This window comes from Silene latifolia, chromosome 4 (assembly GCF_048544455.1).
Source record: "Silene latifolia isolate original U9 population chromosome 4, ASM4854445v1, whole genome shotgun sequence".
Taxonomy (NCBI): domain Eukaryota; kingdom Viridiplantae; phylum Streptophyta; class Magnoliopsida; order Caryophyllales; family Caryophyllaceae; genus Silene; species Silene latifolia.
Genome location: NC_133529.1, coordinates 107,894,147 through 107,914,726, shown reverse-complemented (window position 1 = coordinate 107,914,726; position 20,580 = coordinate 107,894,147). Strand labels below are relative to the sequence as shown.

At 37.2% G+C, this 20,580-nt stretch overlaps 1 protein-coding gene across 1 annotated transcript; it reads right to left on the bottom strand.

Moving 5' to 3' along the window:
* Positions 1 to 1,137: 1,137 nt before the first annotated feature.
* LOC141651892 (uncharacterized) lies at positions 1,138 to 4,958 on the bottom strand. Its single transcript, XM_074459584.1, has 3 exons — positions 4,352 to 4,958; positions 3,870 to 4,280; positions 1,138 to 3,659 (listed from the first exon to the last, which is right to left on the bottom strand). Exons 1-3 carry the CDS (start codon positions 4,956 to 4,958, stop codon positions 1,138 to 1,140), a joined length of 3,540 nt encoding a protein of 1,179 aa, XP_074315685.1.
* Positions 4,959 to 20,580: the final 15,622 nt, after the last annotated feature.

Below are 20,580 nucleotides of genomic sequence, written 5' to 3'. Positions count from 1 at the left end.
CTTTGTACCGAGCGAACTCACTCCGACGCTCAAGTCAGTAAACTTAAAAGGATTAAGTTGTGTGTTACTTGGCGAAGTATATATTGTAGAGAGATAATGAAGATATTACCAGATTATGAGGTGTTTATGTTATATTTCGGATCCTTTCCTCAATGAGAGTTGAGGAGTATTTATAGACTTTCACCTTTTGTCACGTAGTGGCCAAGTGGCCAAGTGGCTAGCAGGTGGAAAGACTGATGTACCCTCGGCCGAGGGACCCATGGCAGGCCGGCGGGCCCTGTTGACTCCATGCCGAGGGGTCTTGGATATGAGTACGCGGATATGTGCCCCGGCTGGCTAGTTGTCCCAGCCGAGGCACAAGAGACAGCCGACAGTCACAAAGCGTCGGTTAGGGGCTTATCTAAGTCGTTGACTTGCTGTGGATATCTTTGACCTTGCTCAATATGATGACTCGGTCAGCGGGTGCAGAATATGCCCCATCACCGACAAAGGGACAAAATTTTGATCTCTTTAATTGTAAACTTGAATGATTTGTGAGCAATTGATTTGAGATAATCATATTTAAAGATTGGAAAAAGAAGAAACGATAGATAGGTCAAAAGGTAAAGAGTAAATTTGATATTTTGGGAAAAAAAATTAATTTTATTTGGGGAAGGAGTTGATTAAGGGAGGAATAAGAGTATTGGAATGTGGAGTACTGAATATTGAGTCGTGCTCTTTGACTTCATTTTTTTTTCTTTTCTCAATTAATGGTGGGTAATGTCAAGTATGGGCCCTAAAAATTTGGAGGCCCAGTGCAAATGCACATAGAGCACCCCCAGTTAGACGGGCCTGGAAGCAAGTTACAGGGTTCATTTACCATCACCTAACGACTATGTTGCAAGCTTAAGTCTCTCTCGTCACTAGCTATGGTAGAATATTTTTCTCAATATTTAGAATTTTATTTTGATAGTATATGGACTGTGATGTGTTTTGTTTTGTTTTTTTTCTTTTCTTTTCTTTTCTTTTCCAATCACGATTACTCCCTTCATTGAAGATAGAAGTTGGGTCATGTGTTGTGCGTTGCATTTATTTTGGTCCCCTATTTTTGAATGGAGTTTATTTTTTTTTTTTTTTGATAAAAAACCCCCAAGGGGATTAATTCATATTACTTAAATCCGAACTAGAAACATCGACAAGCTCTGCCGGGAAATTATCCGTCCAGACTCGTCTACCCAAGCTCCAAGGCCTGGAGTGAGCAAGGAAATGTGCAACCCTATTACAGTTTCTACGAGCGTGTAAAAAGACTACCGAATCAAAAAACGAACATAACTTATAAATGTCCTCATAAACTGAAAATAAAATGCTACGTCCCTTCTTCCGCTTCTTGAGATCACTGATCACGCTGAGACAATCGCTCTCGATGGTGATTTTGGTCATTCCCATCCTCCTTGCCTCGCGCAACCCAAATAAGACCGCTTCCGCTTCCGCTACATCCACAGCCCGCTCCTCCACCTGTTGAAAGGCCGCTGCCCATTCAATACTTCCCTCTTCATTTTGGCAGACTGCCCCCAACCCGACGCCCACTCCCTCCATAATTCCTGCATCCACATTAACCTTCCACTCTCCCGTTCCCGGCTGCCTCCAACCCCCACCACCACCTTCCAATGACTCCTCCACCCCTTGACCTGCTTCGCTAGACTCCATCTCCCACACAAGCTCACGAATTCTTCGCACAATCCTTTCCGTCTCCCATCGCGCCTCTTCAAAAACGACTTTGTTCCTCCTTTCCCATAGCACCCAACAAGTCACCATGAAATCCCTTCTTTCTCGCACTCCCATCTCCCTCAGCATTCCTTCCACCCACTCCCTCACCCGCACAACCCCAATGGTCCTATCCACCTCTATACCCATCTCCTCCCATACCCCATACCCCCACCCACAATCCCGGACAACATGGAGACAAGTCTCCATATCGCCAAAACACCTAGGGCATAGCCCATCCCCACTGCCAAGGCGAGTAGCAAGCAGAGATTTCGTCGGAATCGCTTCGTGGCAGAGCTGCCACATAAAGTTCTTGATCCTTGGTAAAACAGGGGCACTCCATACCGCATTCCAAAGCCATCGCTCTTGGCTAAAGTCGGCATGTTCAACACCTGAGCTTCCCTCCTCACAAAGCATTCGATAGCCCGACTTTACCGTATAAGACCCGTCCCTCTCATTGTCCCAGCACCATCCATCTTCAGTCGGGTCTTCGCTCAAGCGAATATTTAGAATACGATCAGCTTCAAACGGAAGGAACATCGCTCTAACCTTTTCCCTATCCCAACGCACCTCATCCTCTACGAACAAATCAGCCACCTTCATGTTTATGTCGAAATCTCGTCGTGGGGAAATAACCTTCCTTGAGCTCGTACCTGGGATCCATGGGTCCACCCACACACCCGTGGTTAAACCGTTTCCCAACTGCCTCCTAATACCCAGAGCCATCACCATCTTCGTCTCATGTATGCTCCTCCAAGTGTAACTGGGATTCGTGCCTAAGTTTGCATCCATAAACGAGCAATTTGGGAAATATTTGGCTTTCATTATCCTCACCATAAGACTCCCGTCCTCACAAATCATGCGCCAGCTCTGTTTAGCTAGAAGGGCCTTATTGAACAACATAAAATCTCGGAAACCCAAACCTCCTCGGCTTTTAGATCGACACATAGTGTCCCAAGCCACCCATGAAATTTTCCGCTTCCCATTGTTCGATCCCCACCAAAACTTCGAGACTATGGACCGCAACTCATCACAAAAATTAACCGGTAGTTTAAAAACACTCATCGCATAGGTAGGAATAGATTGGGCGACTGCCTTTATCAGTACTTCCCTACCCGCTCTGCTAAATAACATACCACGCCAACCCTGTAACTTGTTGTTTAATTTGTCCCGAATTATCTTGTTTAGTACCTGCTTCGATCGTCCTATGACTGTAGGGAGGCCCAGATACCGCTCCTGCTCATTCACCCTTCGGACTCCCAAAATTTCCTCCACCTTCTCCTTGCGCCGCATGGACGTTCCTTTACTGAAAGACACCGTCGTCTTATCTTTGCTTACCAGTTGTCCCGACGCTCGTTTGTAATCATGTAGAATCCCTAGGACAGTGTGAGCTTCCCTTTCACTAGCTTTAACAAAAATTATGCTATCATCTGCGAATAACAGTTGGGATACAACAGGTGCCTCCGGTGTGATTCTAATCCCATGTAAAGCTCCTCGTTCAACTGCTCGTCTAATCGAACTGGACAAAATTTCCGCACACAGAATAAACAAGTAGGGCGAAAGGGGGTCGCCTTGTCTAATCCCTCTTTTCGGAACAAAAGAACTCGAATTATCACCATTTATGAGCACTTCATAGGACACCGTCTCAACACACCTCATAACATTCGATATCCATGCCCTAGCAAAGCCCATGCTGCGAAGCACACTCTCCAAAAAGACCCACTCAACCCGGTCATATGCCTTAGCCATATCTAACTTGAGTGCCATATGTCCACCTCCTCCCCTCGAATTTTTCATATAATGGAACATCTCAAAGGCAACCAGAATATTATCCGAAATCAACCGACCAGGAGTGAAAGCACTTTGATTTTCCGAGACTAGGTCTCCAAGAAATAATTTCAACCGATTTGCCAAGACTTTTGATATTAATTTATATAGCACATTACATAAGCTAATGGGTCGAAATTCTGAAAATTTATCAGGCGCTTTCTTTTTTGGAATTAAGACAATGTGGGTTCTATTTAGAGAATTAGGGAACTCCCCCCCATTTAAAATGTTCAAAATCATACGGGTAACTGACGGACCAACTATGTGCCATTAGGTTTGATAAAAGAGAGCATTCATACCGTCAGGGCCCGGCGCTTTCAAAGGATGCATTTGTTTAAGGGCTTCTACCACTTCTTCGCTATTATATTCAGCATTGAACACGGCATTCATCTCCGCTGACACTCTGCCACTCACCCCTTCCAACAGCTCATTATAAGTCCCTGGTTGAGATGATGCGAATAAACTCGAAAAGAAATCCACAGCTGCCGTTTTAATAGCCTCAGTCCCATCGAAAACACGCCCCTGCCCATCCGTAATTCTCGCTATATGGTTCTTGCGTTTGCGTTGACCTGCTTTGCGATGAAAATATTTGGTATTACGGTCACCCTCCTTAAGCCATATCGCTCTCGACCTTTGGCACCAAAAGATTTCTTCCTGCCGCAGTAAATTAGTAATGTCCTTCATAACCTGCTTCCTTTCTTGCACATTGCCTGAGGTACGTTCATTCACATTCAGCCAAGCTAGTCTCTTTCTTTTCCACCTCAAATCCTTATGATCTTACCTATGCTCACCCCCTTCCATTTTTGCAGCTCCTCAGCGCAGCGGGAAATAGTATCCAGAATGTTCACATCCCCTTCCTCCCAAGTCCGTCTGATGGTATCCGCACACCCCTCTTCCCCTATCCAAACTTGCTCAAACCTGAACCGCCCCTTGCTCTCCGTCACGCCTCTGGTTCTCGCATCCAACACCACTTTAATGGGGGCGTGGTCAGACCACTCGCGCTCCAGATGGAATAATTTTGCATAGGGAAACAAGTCCCGCCAGTTCTCAGTCTTCATGGCTCTGTCAATTCGGCTTTGTCTATTGGCAACACCCTCCTGTCCGTTGTCAAAAGTATAGTCATATCCCACAAACATCATATCACTAAGCCCACAAACATCCACTGCCTCCCTGAAATTATTCATCTGCCATTGAGCTCTCGTCCCTCCTTTCATCTCATTTGCAAAAAGAATCTCGTTGAAGTTGCCTATGCATAACCATGGCACCTGGCTTTCCTCCGCTAAAGACCGAAGTAGCTCCCAAGAAAGATGTCGGTCTTGGACAGTTGGCCATCCGTAAAAACCTGTCAGTCTCCATGTAGAGATGGAGTCGTCAATAAAGAAATCCATATGGTGTACGGATGCCGATCAAAACTCAATCTTAATATCCTTCCTCCAAAGAAAAGCTAAACCTCCCGATCGCCCCACACTATCTACTTCCATACTAGCATAATCCACAAAACTACTCATAACAACTTTCATCTCCCTACTACTCAGGTTCGTCTCACACAAGAAGACCAAAGCTGGGGCCTCCCTCCGGATCAAATTCCGGAGGCCACCAACTGCATCGGGATTGCCTAGCCCTCTGCAGTTGAGACTCAAGAGATTCATTGGGCCGGGCGAGGTTGAGCATCCTCAACCTCCGCCTCAGGTGAACATACACCCATGAAAAGTTATGTTTTTTTAACGGCCTCGCCCTCTTCTCCCGTAGCTTTCTCTCTACCCCTCTTCTCTCTCACAAACGCAACACTCTCTCCGTGACAAGCTGTCCCTGCCTCCTTTCTTATTCTGGTCCATGTTCCACTCTCCTTCACCTTTATTTTAAGACCCCTTCCCTCTGCTCCATTTGTATCCCCTGGCTCCTCCATAGCTCGGTTAGCCACAGTCCCACTATTCATCTCCCTCTCACCGTGATTTGTGCCCTCCCTGTCCTCAACATCCATCCCAATGCACACCTCAACATGTTCCTCTACGGGCCCTCTCTTCTCAGCAATTATCAACCCCCTCTGTTCTCTATCTCCATTCCCGTCCTCCTCCACACACCTCTCCACACTCCTACCCTTCATCTTTGTATTTAGAGCTATTTGTTGCAATTTCTGTATCATCAGCTCAACATGATCCTCCTCCCTCTGCTTTTCAGCCGCTTCAAACTCCTTATTCAGAGACCTGGCTACCTTCGTGCACGAGTTGACGGCCGTTTTAATGACTTTGCAAGGGGAAGCACGTAGATCCTCACTAAACACAAGCTCACCTTCCTCATATGGACCGTCGTCACAATCCTTTTCTCCATGACCGAGAACTCCACATCCATAGCAATATGTTGGTAAGCGTTCGTACTTCACCTTGAAAGATAACACTTTCGAGTTAGGCATGCGAACCTCCACGTTCCTTTTTAACGGTACCCGAACATCATGCACAATCCGTACCCTAACTGCCCTTTCCATCTCCGGCATCGGAGCCTCATCAACTGAAACAAACCTCCCCAATTACTGCCCTAATTTCACCATGTTGTTTACATTCGGCCGACCACGCATTGGTAAATCGTAAATCCTCGCCCAAATAGGTAACAAATGCAGAGGAGTATCAGTTATTCTACCATCCTCACACGGTCCGTCAAAACACCAAACATACTTATCAAAGTGCCAAGGTTGGCCTTCAATAACCCGCATCTTGTCCCTCTCGTCTGAAAATTTGAAAGCAAAAATCTTCTCTTTTCCATCCAGTAAGTTCCCCACAATCGTGCCTTTTGGATTCCATAATTTAATCATGGAATCTATCGCTGCCCTAATATTGATAGCTTTAACCGTCCAAATTTTCCCTACTAACATCAGGCTACTAACCCTAACGTTCAGATCCTCCTGTCCTGTATCCCATTCAAAAACATCGTCATCCCTACCCACACTCGCCCCCATCACTTCTTTGCCCTTCCTCCTCGAGGGCTCACCCATTTCAGAGAAGGCAAACTCCCCCAAGAGCAAACCCTAACGAAACCCGTACACCAAATAGAAAAGAAAAAAGGAAAACAACACGAATAACAGCACTTACGTTCCGTAGCACGCAAGATGAGCCTCGAAGGGAAGGATTTGAGCGAAGATGACACTTAGACGGAGCCTTCCATAGGAAACCCTAGGAGAGACGGTTTATCGTATATTATGCGTAGGCTCTCGTCTTTTGGGAAATAGTTTTTGAATGAAGTTTATTGAGGCAACGTTACTACTACACTTTGGAATCTACTGACAGTATGGTCGCTCATTATCATTACTACAGTATAATAATAATAATAACAACAACAACAACAACAACAGTAAACCGTCTCAAAATAATACGAAGTAGCGCTTTAAATTGGGACAAAAAACTTTAAACGGCCATAACTTTGTGCTCGAGTACCCTTTTCGACGATTTTTTTTCAAATCGCTTATTTCGACGAGACAAATGCAATGGTGGAGGAAAAAAAAAAAAGAGAAATGGTCCATTCGTGTAAAACACACGAATTGGCCTAGGCATTCACCACATGAACTAGCCAGGTCAATTCGTGTAATCTACATGAACTGGCCTAGATCCATTCGTGTGATTTACACGAGTTGGCCAAGGCTGATTCGTGTAAACCACATTAACCGGCCTAGGCCCACTTTCCATTTTTTTAACCATTGCATTCGTTTCGTCGAGTTAAGTGATTTGGAAAAAAAAAAATCGTAGAAATCGGACACCCGAGTACAAAGTTATGACCATTTGAAGTATTTACTTTTCTAATCGTCATTTTTGTTTCTAATTGAATCGTTGTTGGTTATTAATTGTTGTAAAATGGGTCACCGTCACTCATTTTTCAAATTATTGATAAAAAATAGTTTAGAGAGTGTTTTAGAGTGAAGGGCAAAGTTCGAAAGTGAAATGAACATTAGGACGAGATGAGTAATATAGGGGTGATCTTTAGCAATCAAGTTAAACAACACAAAATCTCATTGAAGACGGCGATAGCCGTCACAAGCTTGTGACGGATACCATTTCCTCTCACAAAATACCCATGAGAGGTGAGTGGGGAAGCACATGGGAGTGCCCCACCTTATCTCCTCTCCCTTTTTGTGAGAGGTCTTCAGCTTGTGACGGGATTAGCCCGTCACAAGCAAGAGTCTTTGGTTAAACAATGCATTATTTCATGGTATTCTAGCAAAAAAGTGCGGATCCAATAGTATCCTTGTTGCGGAAGCTCTCGCGTTAAAAGAAGATATTCTAGCAGCTAAATATTTAGGAATCTCAAAGTTAATTGTGGAGGATGATAATTTATGTGTTATTAACTCAATTCGAGGTACTTGGCAAATTCCTTGAGAAATTTCTAGTATTATCAAGGATGTGAAATTAGACCTTCATTTTTTCGATGAAGTGATAATTAAGCATTGCTTTCGTAAAACCAACAAGGTTGCTGACTTCATGGCTTCTATTGAACATTCATGTCCAACTCTTTCGAGGTGGTTTGATAGCCGGTGGCTTCAACTTACCTCCCTCATTCGAAATGATGAGATAGATTAGTCCTTCCTTAGAGGATCAACCTAATTTTCTTACCTAATAAAAAAAATGCATTATTTCATTGAAAAGGGCACCACATGTTTGTCTTTTTAAAAAGAAAAGCAAGTAATCTTCTTTATAACTGACAATTTTACAGATTAATGTGAGCATCTCACGTGGGGTCTCTTTTTTTTTCTTGGTTCAATTGGTCTCCCTTGTGACGGGTTACCATTTGTGGTGGATATTTTGTGAGTTAAAATGGTAACAAAATGGGTTAGTGGAGAAAGGGAACCACATAAATAGTGTTGCAAAGATAGAAAAAGTGGGTACTTTGTGAGGTAAAATGGTATCCGTCATCAAGAGTGACGGATATGTGCCGTCACAAAGAAGAATTTATGTTCTTGGTTTTACCACCGAGTACCAACCATGCAGCAATTACATTTGAAGGCAAATTAAGCTTCTCAGCTTATGGTAGTTTCACAAAGTTTGAGTCTTGGAAATTCAAGACTTAATTTAAGACTTTTGGTGAGTTTTAACCCAATATTAAAAAAAAAATATCCAATGAATAGATTTCATGTGTCATTTTTTTTGTTCTTTTTTTTTTTAAGTTGGTAAAAAAAGAGTGAAATAGAAAAGTAGAGTCTGAGGTGAGTCTGACTGATAATGTATGAAGTTTGAGATAAGTCTGAGATGAGTTTTAATAATATAAAAATAATACTAAAGTCAGTGGAAAGCTGATGTGGCATAGTTTTAAGACTTTGGTGAGTCTGACTGATAATCTCACCCTTAGTTCTTCACCCTCAATATCTTAGGATAAGAGTAAGATTATTGGTAGTTTTGAGATAAGATTTTGGTAAGTCTTGAGACAAGATTCACTCAATACTACCAAAATCTTTACACAGTCTTAAGGACTCTTGTAAAGTCTTGGCAAAATTTACTAGACATTTTTTCCAATTAATAATGAACATGTATACCTTTTTTTATTTTTCATTTTTTTTCTATATAAGCTGAAAAAAAATAAGTAGGGTAAAAAGTAGAGTATAAGGTGAGTCTGACTGATAATGTATAAAGTCTTAGGTAAGTGAGCTGAGTCTGAACAATATAAAAATAATAAAAGTTAGTGGACAGCTGATGTGACATAGTCTTAAATCTTAAAACTTTCGTGAGTCTGACTGATAAGCATACCCTAAGATTATTGGTAGTCTTGAGACCAAACTTTGGTTAAGTCTTAACTCTTAAGACAAGAAACACTTAAGACTACCTACCAATAATCTACCATAGTCTTGACAAATTCTTACTTAAGACGAGATTCACTCAAGACTACCAATAATCTAGCATAGTATTGACAAAGTCTTAAGTTGAGTCTTGAAATCCAAGACTCAACTTAAAATTTTGGGTGAGTCTTGACCCCACCTTAAAGGAAAATTAACCAATGAGTGAATTTCATATGTCATTTCTTTTTGTGAAAAAAAAAGATTAAAGTGCAAAAGTAGAGTTTGAGGTAAGTCTGACAGATAATGCATAGAGTCTGAGTTGAATCTGAACAATAAAGAAGTAATAAAAGTTAGTAGAAAGTTGATGTGGCAGAATTTTAAGACTTAGGAGAGTCTTAGTGATAATCTCACCCTTAGTTTAAACAGCGTGCTAGGTATATTGAGGAACTATGCATCGAAGCACATTATTTTTACAAACAAACTCCGATTTGAAAGAAAAAACATCTTTCCTCATTGCCTAGTCAATTGTTATATATTTTCGTTTTGGGGTGTATCATTCAATTGTTATTATGTGTGTAAGTAGACATGTGTGATAACCCTTTAGTTATCATTATTTCTCCTTTCCCCCCTCATTTCTTTGGTCTTTGTGCTGAAATGAAGAGATAACAAATGACCGGGACGGAGGGAGTAATTAGTAATATCCAATAATATCTTTTTCTATAAATTTCCTAAAAGTTAATATATACTCTCTTTCATCCAAACCAAAGGTAACAGTTGCTTTATCACACTTGTCGAGACACGTTTTGCAACCGGAATATCTTTAGTTACACATTATTAAAAATTATAAAAATTTGATATTCTTATAGCATTCATGACGATAAATCAAACAAGATCTTACATAACTATATTTTATCTTATAGATTAAGAATAATATCAAAGATTTCCTACGATAATAAATAATGTCCAAAAACAAGTGTTACTTTTAGTTTGAATGGGAGTGAGTAAGTTTTAAGATACAGATAGAGAGGCAAAGATGACATGGGCATAATAAAAGTTTTATACTCGTAGTAACACTAGTAAGTATTAATTTTAGGTGGCAAGGCACATAACTTGTTTCACCTGAATACATACTCCGTCTATCCCAGTTGCAAATTTAAACTATATGTAAATTCACAAAATCTCATTGAAGACGGCATGTATCCGTCACTTTGGAGTGACGGATACCATTTCCTCTTACAAATGACCCAAATAGAGGAGAGATGGAAGCACATGGGGTGCCCCCACCTTGTCCCTCTATCCGTTTTGTGAGTGACATTACCCGTCACTTGCTCCGACCCGTCTTCAGCAAGACTAACTAATGTAAATTATATGGCGTACGTCAATCACACTTCAGCCATTTAAACTACTCCCTCCTATTCATAATAACTCTCCCCTTTTAAAAGGGCACGTAAATTAAGGGGAGGGTTATTATATTGTAAAATGCTGTGGTGGTGGTGTAAGGTAATTGGAGAGGGATGTATTATTGTGGGGTAAGATGATTAAAATAAATATTGTTATGGGGTAAGGTGATCAAAATAGAGTATTGTGAGGTATTGTTGTTGGGTGATGTGATTAAAATAAGTATAAAATTTTATTAAATAAGAAAAGGGAGAGAGTTATATGAATAGATGAAAAAAAAAAGGTGAGTTATTATGAATAGGAGGGAGTATATGTAAAGTATATGGCGTACAATCATACTTCAGCCATTTTGTCACGTGTCTTATCATGACTCAACTTAAGCACGCTCCATTGACGCTTTGTTAAACTTATTGGTCGTGAATAGGAGCATACCCATGAACTAATTGCACCTAATATAGCTAGATGCGTGAATGACTATTAAATAATTGATTTTCATTCTAAATTCGCACAATAGGATTAGACGATTAGTGGAGGAGCATAGGATTTTCAACCTTAGGGAAATTGAGAAGTCAATTCAAGACGACGTTCTTTCTTTTTATGACGTTTAACAAAGTGTTGGTTAATGAGACAAAAAAAGGATTAGAAGTATACTTCCTCCATTCAACTCCAAACTACCATAGTACACTTTTCACGTTTGTCAACGCATGTTTTGCGCGGTGAATATCATTAGCTACGTATATGCAAAAATTATAAAAGTTACATATTTTTAATGTACTCGTAAAGACGAATCAAATAAGATCCCACAAGAATATATTTTCACTTATATATTGAGAGAAAATTGCAATTGAAGATTCATTTGTGAATAGTATGCAAAAACCAATATGGTAGTTTGGAGTTGAATGGAGGAAGTATATGTTTCAAAATTTGGAGATGGTCTTTGGAAGCTCGATTGAGGAAAAGAAAAATTGAATATTTATAGTATTCCCACTCCCATGAAGTCGTTATCTCCTCACTTATTCGCACCTTTAACAATATGGCAACCGCCGTTACTCGCCTACAATTACCGCCGTCGTGGATACCTTTTTCGCCTCCCCCAATTAATGCTCACACTTATTATGTCCGCCCCACCATCCATGGTAGGTACATCTTTCCAAACCTGTAACCGCCAGCTCGTGGAAATAAAAACTTGGCGTAGTGGCCTAGTTACCCACTAACCTCCTATATCATAATTTGCCATATCATAATTTTCATTGATATTTCTTTTAAAAATAAAACGTAGTTTAATCATTGCGAATTCGGCAAATTTTCATTTTATCCTTGAAACTTAAAATTTTCAGCAAATAGGAAAAAAAAGTGTTTACCCACACCACCCGATCATTTGTGAAAGCTACCCATATTCACTCCAACGGCAGTAGTAGCTGTGTTGCGGTATCCAATTCAACCGGCTCGCGGTATCCAATTCAATGTGACATCCCTCCTTATGAGTCACATTCATTGTTCAATTTTTTGGTGGAAATGTAAGTAGTATTATAAACGTCCCAAAAGGGATCTCAAAGTCACCAGTACAACCATTTTTGCATATAATCCTTTGGCGAAAGGACTATGCCAACCAGACCACTATCTAGCAAGACAAACATTAACAGCCTATTTGACACAAGGAAAAACAACCTTACATCAGACCCTGACTTTTACACCAATTACTATCAGCTACACGGACTTGCCCCAAAGCTACTGCCATTATATGTAGCTTGGACTCTTTCCTGACCTGCTGTAGGAGAGATTCTGGATGCATCAAATATTTATCCACTCTACAGACATTCCTCACATGCCATATCTCGTACTGAACAGCTACAATCAAAGAACTAATCACAAGTCGCCGAAAACCGAGAGTTTCCTCTCGCATAAGCACCTTCCCAAAGAGTGACATCACCTCGTCATTGTAATCTTCAACCAGAAAAAGAAGTCGGTAGCATTTTTTTGCATACTCACATTCTTGAAAGAGATGATGATGACTCTCAAGCCCCCTGCCGCACACAAAGCACACTCCGAAGTAACCACCCCCATTTTCTCAGTCTATCCAAGGTGAGAAGTCTTTGCCTCCGCAAGAGCCACAAAATGAAACAAAGGCCTTGGAGTATTAAACCTATTCCAAACAGCCGTTGCCCAAATCACTTTTTGTTGAGATTGAAAAGTAAGCCATTCATAACCTTTAGAGATTGTATACCTATCATCAGCTGCCATCCACTTTCCTTGCAGGTAGGCATCTCTAAATCTATCTTTAATCTCACAAATCTTCCTCCAAGCCCATGAACTAGATTGAGAAGGTTGGTAGTCAAACCAGGGAGTATCCTTAATATAAATCTTATCAACCCACTTAATCCAGAGGTGATCCTTCTTGACAGCTATCCACCAAACCAATTTACCAACAGCAGCTAAGTTCCAGAGGTGAGAGTCAACTAGGCCTAAACCCCCATACTTCTTTTTTTGACAAAGAACAGACCAAGCAACAAGAGGAGCCTTTGTATAGCTTTCATTCCCTTCCCATAAAAAATTTCGACAGAGAGCTTTGATTCTGTCCATAACCCCAGAAGGCAAGACAAAAATCTGGGACCAATAGCTGTGAATTGTTTCCAAAACAGATTTAACTAAAATTAATCTCCCAGAGTAGGAGATTTTCTTTTTGTTCCATCCTCTAATTCTAGTCAACATCTTGTCTACAAGAACATTACAATCAATCTTGGATAACCTTTTATGAGAAATTTGGACCCCCAAATACTTGAAAGGCAAGGACCCTTTTTTAAAACCAGTGTGCCTCATAATAGCCTCCTCAACATCAGGAGGAATCCCATTCATAATAATATCAGTCTTGTCAGTATTAATGTGCAAACAAGAGGCATCAGAAAAGCACTTAAATACCTCAGTAATAGCAACCACAGAAGGTATATCTCCTCTACAGAAGAGGAGGAGATCGTCAGCAAACATAAGGTTGGTCAACTGTAGACCTTTGCAAAGAGGGTGAAATTTGAAACCAGGAAGAGCACTAATCACATGAATAAGCCTGCTTAAATACTCCATACAAAGTGTAAAAAGGAGGGGTGAGAGGGGATCACCTTGTCTAAGTCCTCTTTTACCCTTAAAAAAACCATGAGTTTGACCATTAAGGACAATGGAGTAAGAGGTAGAAGAAATGCAAACCATTATGCAAACCATTGTTCAATTTTATTTCTCTACCGCAGTCCTTAAATTTTTATGTTCATTACATTTCACTAGTCACTACTAAATTATGTGCTATTTGGGTTAGTCTTGCCACAAAACTATTCTATGAAATAATTTGTGTTTAATTACACATAATTTAAAATAGACTAATTTGCATTCATAGATTCCATACCCACAAAAATTCTAAAATAAGATGGTTTGTTTCTATAAAAATACATACAGTTATTGCTATTAATAAAAGAGTAACTAGTTTTAAACCCGTGCAAAATTGCACGGGTATGTATTTGGGCCAGTATTAATGTTTTTAGATGTATATTTGTTTTTGCATTTCTATTGTACTTATCTAGTTGGTCTAAATCTACGATCTACATAATCTATCATGACGATATTAACGTTGCCTATCATTCGTACTTGTAGAAGTAGAAATTACTCGGTAGCCTATCATTGTCATCTTCCGAATTCGGAGTGCGAGACTGATAGTAAAATTGCCAGAATTTTTGCTCCAAGTACATAAATCATCGGTGATGAACGGCTTTCTATACAGATCTGAGAGGATTATTTTTTATAAAAAGAACATATTTTAAAGTTTTTCGACTGTTAACTTATCGTGTTGTTATTATTAAAAAAATATTTATTACAACAATTGCGAATTATTTATTATAAAAATTTTATTAAAAAATTTTTAATCACTTGTAAATTAAATTAAAATTTATTTGTTTTTTTACAGTTAAAAAAAATTAAAATTTGCTTTAAATTCTAGTTGAAGACTAAATTAACTCGGTTGCTTATCATTGTCACCTACCATTTTCGGTGTGCGCGGCTGATAGTTAAGTTGCCGAGTTTTATATTCCAAATAAATACTCCGTCATAATTGATTTTTTTTTAAATAAAATTTTTGGTACCATGTACTTTTAAAAAATTATGTTGGGATGTTATTGCTGCATGGTACAGTAATATTAACCAAAATACATGAATATTTTATACTCCAAGTAAATACTCCGTCAAGATTTATTTTTTTAACAAAAATTATTGTACCATGTAGTTTTAAAAATTATGTATGTAATTCATTTGCGTTTTATGTTCGATCCCGTATATAAATATAATTCCTTCTTGAAATTATGTAATTTTATTATTATTTAATTTTGTTTTAAAAATTATGTAATTCAATTTCATTTTACTCGCGTTTGTAATTCAATCTGCGTATATGTTATTAATTTTATTTACACGGAATGTATAAAATTATTTCATAATATTAATTCATAAAAGTTTTTCATAATATTATTTCATAGAATTTGTGTAAGACGGAATTTATCGCATAAAGACGGATTTCTGAAGAAATAAATATATCGCACACTCACGGGTCCCACCATAACATGAATTTCCAAAAAAAAAAAAACTGCATTAATGACGTGGCGCGCTGAGGATTGAGTATTGTCTTTTGTATTAATATAGATAATATTTTTACAAATGAACCGGCTGTCAGCCGTGGGACCGCGCAATAATGTTATCCATAAAAGACATTAAACCCGTGGATTTATCCATAACTCCCATGTCTAATCATTACCCAACAACCATGTCCAAACCCCCTTATAAATAAACTAGGTAGCACCAAAACGGACACGGACACTGACACGACACGGACACGCGACACGACATCTCATGAAATTTAGGACACGGGACACGTCATTTAAATTTAATAAAATATATATTTTATAGTTATTTATGTGCAATTTTATTTTTGAAAAAGTATTTGAATATTAAATTTAAATAAGTGAAGGTAAAACTTGACGTTAATTATAACTAATTCTCATTTCCAAAACCAAAAACCAACTTATAAATTATAATCAATTTATTTTGACATCTCATTACTAGTTTAAAGAACATCATTTACCTCTAAGGTCCTGTTCTTTTGGACTTAAAGTCACTTAATTTCAGTTCACTTCAGATCCTATAAGTTCAGTTCAGTTCAGATCCTATAAGTTCAGTTCAGATCCTATAAGTTCAGTTCAGAAAAATTCAGATCCTATAAATTTAGTTCAGAAAATCTATTATAAGGAGTATTATTTTTAAAGACCGATACAAAAACATTTGACATTAATTATTCGATACATACATTATTATTTAAAAAAAAAATCACTCCTCTCATTAATAATTTCAGCGTCACAATAGATTTGGGCATGTTTGATAAAAAGCGGAATAAGGCCATGTATTAGGTACGAAACAACATAGTCAAAAATATTTGGCGAGACAATGGATCCGTTGTTGAGAGTGATAGTGAAGATGAAATTGATGAGGATTATGATAATATGGAAATAAATGGTTAGAAAAAATATATAATATGTGATTTATTTGTTATCGTAATGTAATCGACTAATCGTAGTATAATGTATGAACAAACCAATGCATATGAAGCAAAAAAATGTTATTATTTTACCTTGTGTTTTAGACTATAATTTTTTTTTAACAATGTTCTCTCTTGGCCCTGTTCTTTTGGACTGAAACGAATCTGAATTGAACTGAACTTATAGGATCCGAATCGAATCGAATCGAACTTATAGGATCTGAATCGAATCGAACTTATAGAATCCGAATCAATCGAACTTATAGGATCTCGAATCGAATCGAACTTATAGAATCGAATCGAATCGAACTTATAGGATCTAAATCGAACTTATAGGATCTGAATCGAATCGAATCGAACTTATAGGATCTCAAGTGAACTTAAATTAAGTGAGGTATAAGATATGAATCCGAACTTATAGGATCTCGAATCGAATCGAATCGAACTTATAGGATCTCGAATCAACTTATAAGATCTCGAATCGAATCGAACTTATAGAATCGAATCGAATCGAACTTATAGGATCTGAAGTGAACTTAAATTAAGTGACTTTAAGTCCAAAAGAACAGGGCCTAATTCAACTTATTTCCCCACCAAATTCAATCATATAACAATTCACGCCATTTACCTTAAATTCAACTTGATTCCGTTTGAAGGTGTGTCCAAATACCATGGACACGGCTCAAAATACCATGGACACGTGTCAGACACGTGCCCAAATAAAAGATGAAAGTTAGACACGGCTTTACAAGTGTCCGACACGTTTTGACGTGTGTCCGACGAGTGTCGTGTCCGACACGGGAACGCCGATTAGGAGGAGTGTCCGTGCAATCTAGTAAATAAACCCCCGCAATCATGTTATCATGCATGTTGTCATAACACTTCAATCTACATTTACACCTCCGTCTTTCAAAATTTGACAATAGTGCTGTCACTCAAAAGCCATACCCTCACAAAACCACCTTCTTTCAATATGCGTTTCCCTACTACACAACCTTAAGTGCATCACCCTTTTCAAACTGGTCACCTCCAACTTCAGTCTCCTCTTTACACGTATCAATCACTTCTTTAAACATATCAATCACTGGAAACCTACCTCATACTCTTCAACTAGTTTGAAGTACGGGTTAATGACCTTAATTATTTTAAAAATAAGTTATAGAACATTATCGAATATGTGTTTCGAAAAAATGAAATATCTTAATCTCTTATGTTATCTTGATACGTACTTGATTCTAAGCATTAAGTAGCCTCTAAAGCTTTGTTATCTCGAATTCTAGCAAAATTTATTAAATACTAATCATCATAAGTGTAAGCAAATCGGGGCGCTTTGATATCCCTTATGATTAATATAAAGATAGGTGTTTCGAAGTTCAAATCCGGGTGTCACATAATTCTAAAAAAATGAAATATCCTAATCCCTTATGGTCTCTTGATACGCACTTGATCTAAGCATTAAGTAGCCTCTAAAGCTTTGTTATCTCGAATTCTAGCAAAATTTATTAACTACTAATCATCACAACTTCACAAGTCTAAGCCAATGAGGGCGCTTTGATAATCCTTATGATTAATACAAAGACAGATGTGAAATTAATGAATAGTTTACATTTGCTATATTTTGGTACGGAGAATAAAGCAAATGTAAACTATTGATTGGGACGGAGGGAGTATATATTTTGTTTGAACCATATACCTACCCGACAAATATGGACAATTTACTTACACATGAAATTCTTATAAGTTAGTCATTTTAAATTTTTTTGTTCAATTAATAAGACCATCTTACATAATAAATAATAATAATTAATCTTCTAATTACTGATATATAGAGTTCATTTTTATGTTCTTTCTTTCTCAAAGCACATGTAATGTATACTCCTATGATCATCTTATTGTTATCATTCCACCGTAAAGGCGTAAAAGATAAATCTATCTATGTTTTTGGCCACTATAAGCAAATATAAGTACAATCTATTGACAACAAAATTATAGTTTGTTAAATTTTAATTTTAACCGTTAATAATAGAAACTCTTAAGAGTTCTCTTTCACAATAGTTAAGTGACTCAAAAAATTTTGGGTTGATTCCCAACTTTCAAGGATGGCTTCTATTTATAATCATAAGATCACCCTACTTTATGCATGTTAATCTTTCAATGTGGGACAAATCTACTATTTATATGTAGTATATTCACAACACCTCAATTATTTTTCAATGTGGGACAAATAACATACTAATAAATACACCATCTTTTTCACACCTAGCTCGACATCCAACCCGACTCCCGAAATACGGACAATTACTACTCATTATATCTAATAATAGTAGTTATATTTAATATTTAATAATATGACAAATACTATATGTTAATACTCATACATTCAAAAGATCCAATTAATAATGAGCAAATACTAACAAACTAATCTTATCTAGAGTCTAAAGTTTTTCGCACGTATATAGGTAACATTTGTGCAATTTTATCTTATTGCTAACAAACTAATCTTATCTAAAGACCAAAGTTTTTCTTACGTATAAAATTAACATTTTTTTTCTTATAAATATTAAGTAGTTTTTAAGGGTTGAACTCTCAAGATGAAAAAAATGTTAAAACTTAAAAAATTAATGGTTATATAACATTACTTTTAAAATCTCTTATATAATAAGAATACTACTGATGTATGTTCGTTATTTAAAAATTCAGCTTAAAATTATAAAATAAATAACTTATTATTAAACTACTAAATTTGAGTAGAAAAGGAGATGATATAAAAATATATAATTATATAATTGTGAAACCACCAAAATCAAAAGTATAATACAAATAAATTTCACTATTGTGGGTAATAATACAAACTTTTATAAGAGCTATCTAAGACAATATTTAAGAGACTCAAAAGATTTTGGGTTGATATTTAATTTCCAAGGATGACTCATATTTATAATAATAGGATCACCCCACATTATGTTAATCTTTCGATGTGGGATAGTTCTACTATTTATAATAGGATGACCACACCATATGGTAATTTCCCGATGTGGGACAATTCTACTATTTATACGTAGTATGTTCACCACATCTTAGTATTTTACAATGTGTGACATATAATATACTAAGAATTATATCATCTTTTTCGCACCTAGTTCGACATCCAACTCGATTTAATAACGTTTTGTTCTTTGGATTCCCCCCCCCCCCCCCCCCTTAACTGATGTATGAACTTGTTTTGTAAGTCTTTTAATTTAAGTACATATTTAAAAAAAAAGTTTGAAGACAGATAATTCCGTCTTAAATAAAAATTCGTGGATAATAAAATACAAATAAATTTGGTATTAAGACTACATAAGTTGTTATGGCCTATGGATTTTTTAGGAAAATGTTTTTATAGCATTTTATTATGAGTGTGTTGGCAGTTCCTAGAGCTAATATGGTAGCTGAACCTTGAGCTATTTGCTATACTTGGATTTCTTCAACTGTTGTCTGCTTAAGTTAATTGGTCCCATTGTAATGAAATCATACCTAACTCATTTTTATATTTTCATTCTCATTCAATTGAATTAATCAATATTAATCGCTTTTAAGACTTATTAATTATGGAGATCATGCATACTTATTGTTACATTTGTTAGTTAGTCTTATCGATGTTTGATTATTAGATTAATGTATAATGTAATTAGACAATTGAATCAAGAAAATCAAGGTCACTAGTATCATTTTAACTGTTAGAGTACAACAAATGTAACATATTAGACAACTGTAACATATAAGAGCTTTTTAAGACAATACTTAAGAGACTCGAAAGATTTTAGGTTGATATTTAAGTTTAAAGGATGACTCATATATATAATCATAGGATGATCACACCTTATGTTAATCTTTCAATGTGGGATATTTCTATTATTTATAATTGGATGACCCCACCTTAGGATCATGACACCTTATGTTAATCTTTCGATGTGGGATAATTCTATTATTTATAATTGGATGACCCCATCTTATGGTAATTTTCCGATGTGGGATGATTCTACTATTTATACGTAGTATGTTCATCACACTTATATTATTTTTCAATGCGTGACATATAATATACTAAGAAGCACGTCTTCTATTTCTCACCTAGTTCGACATCCTATTCTGTCTATTAATAATCTTACTTTTTTTTTTTTATTTTTTTCTGTGTGCAAATGATATGAAATTCATACTCTAATAATTTCATCTTTTTTTATCCCAAATCTAATTATATAATTTTTTTACGATAGTTTTTTATCAAATGAAATGTAAAATATTTTTATACAAAAATTATAAA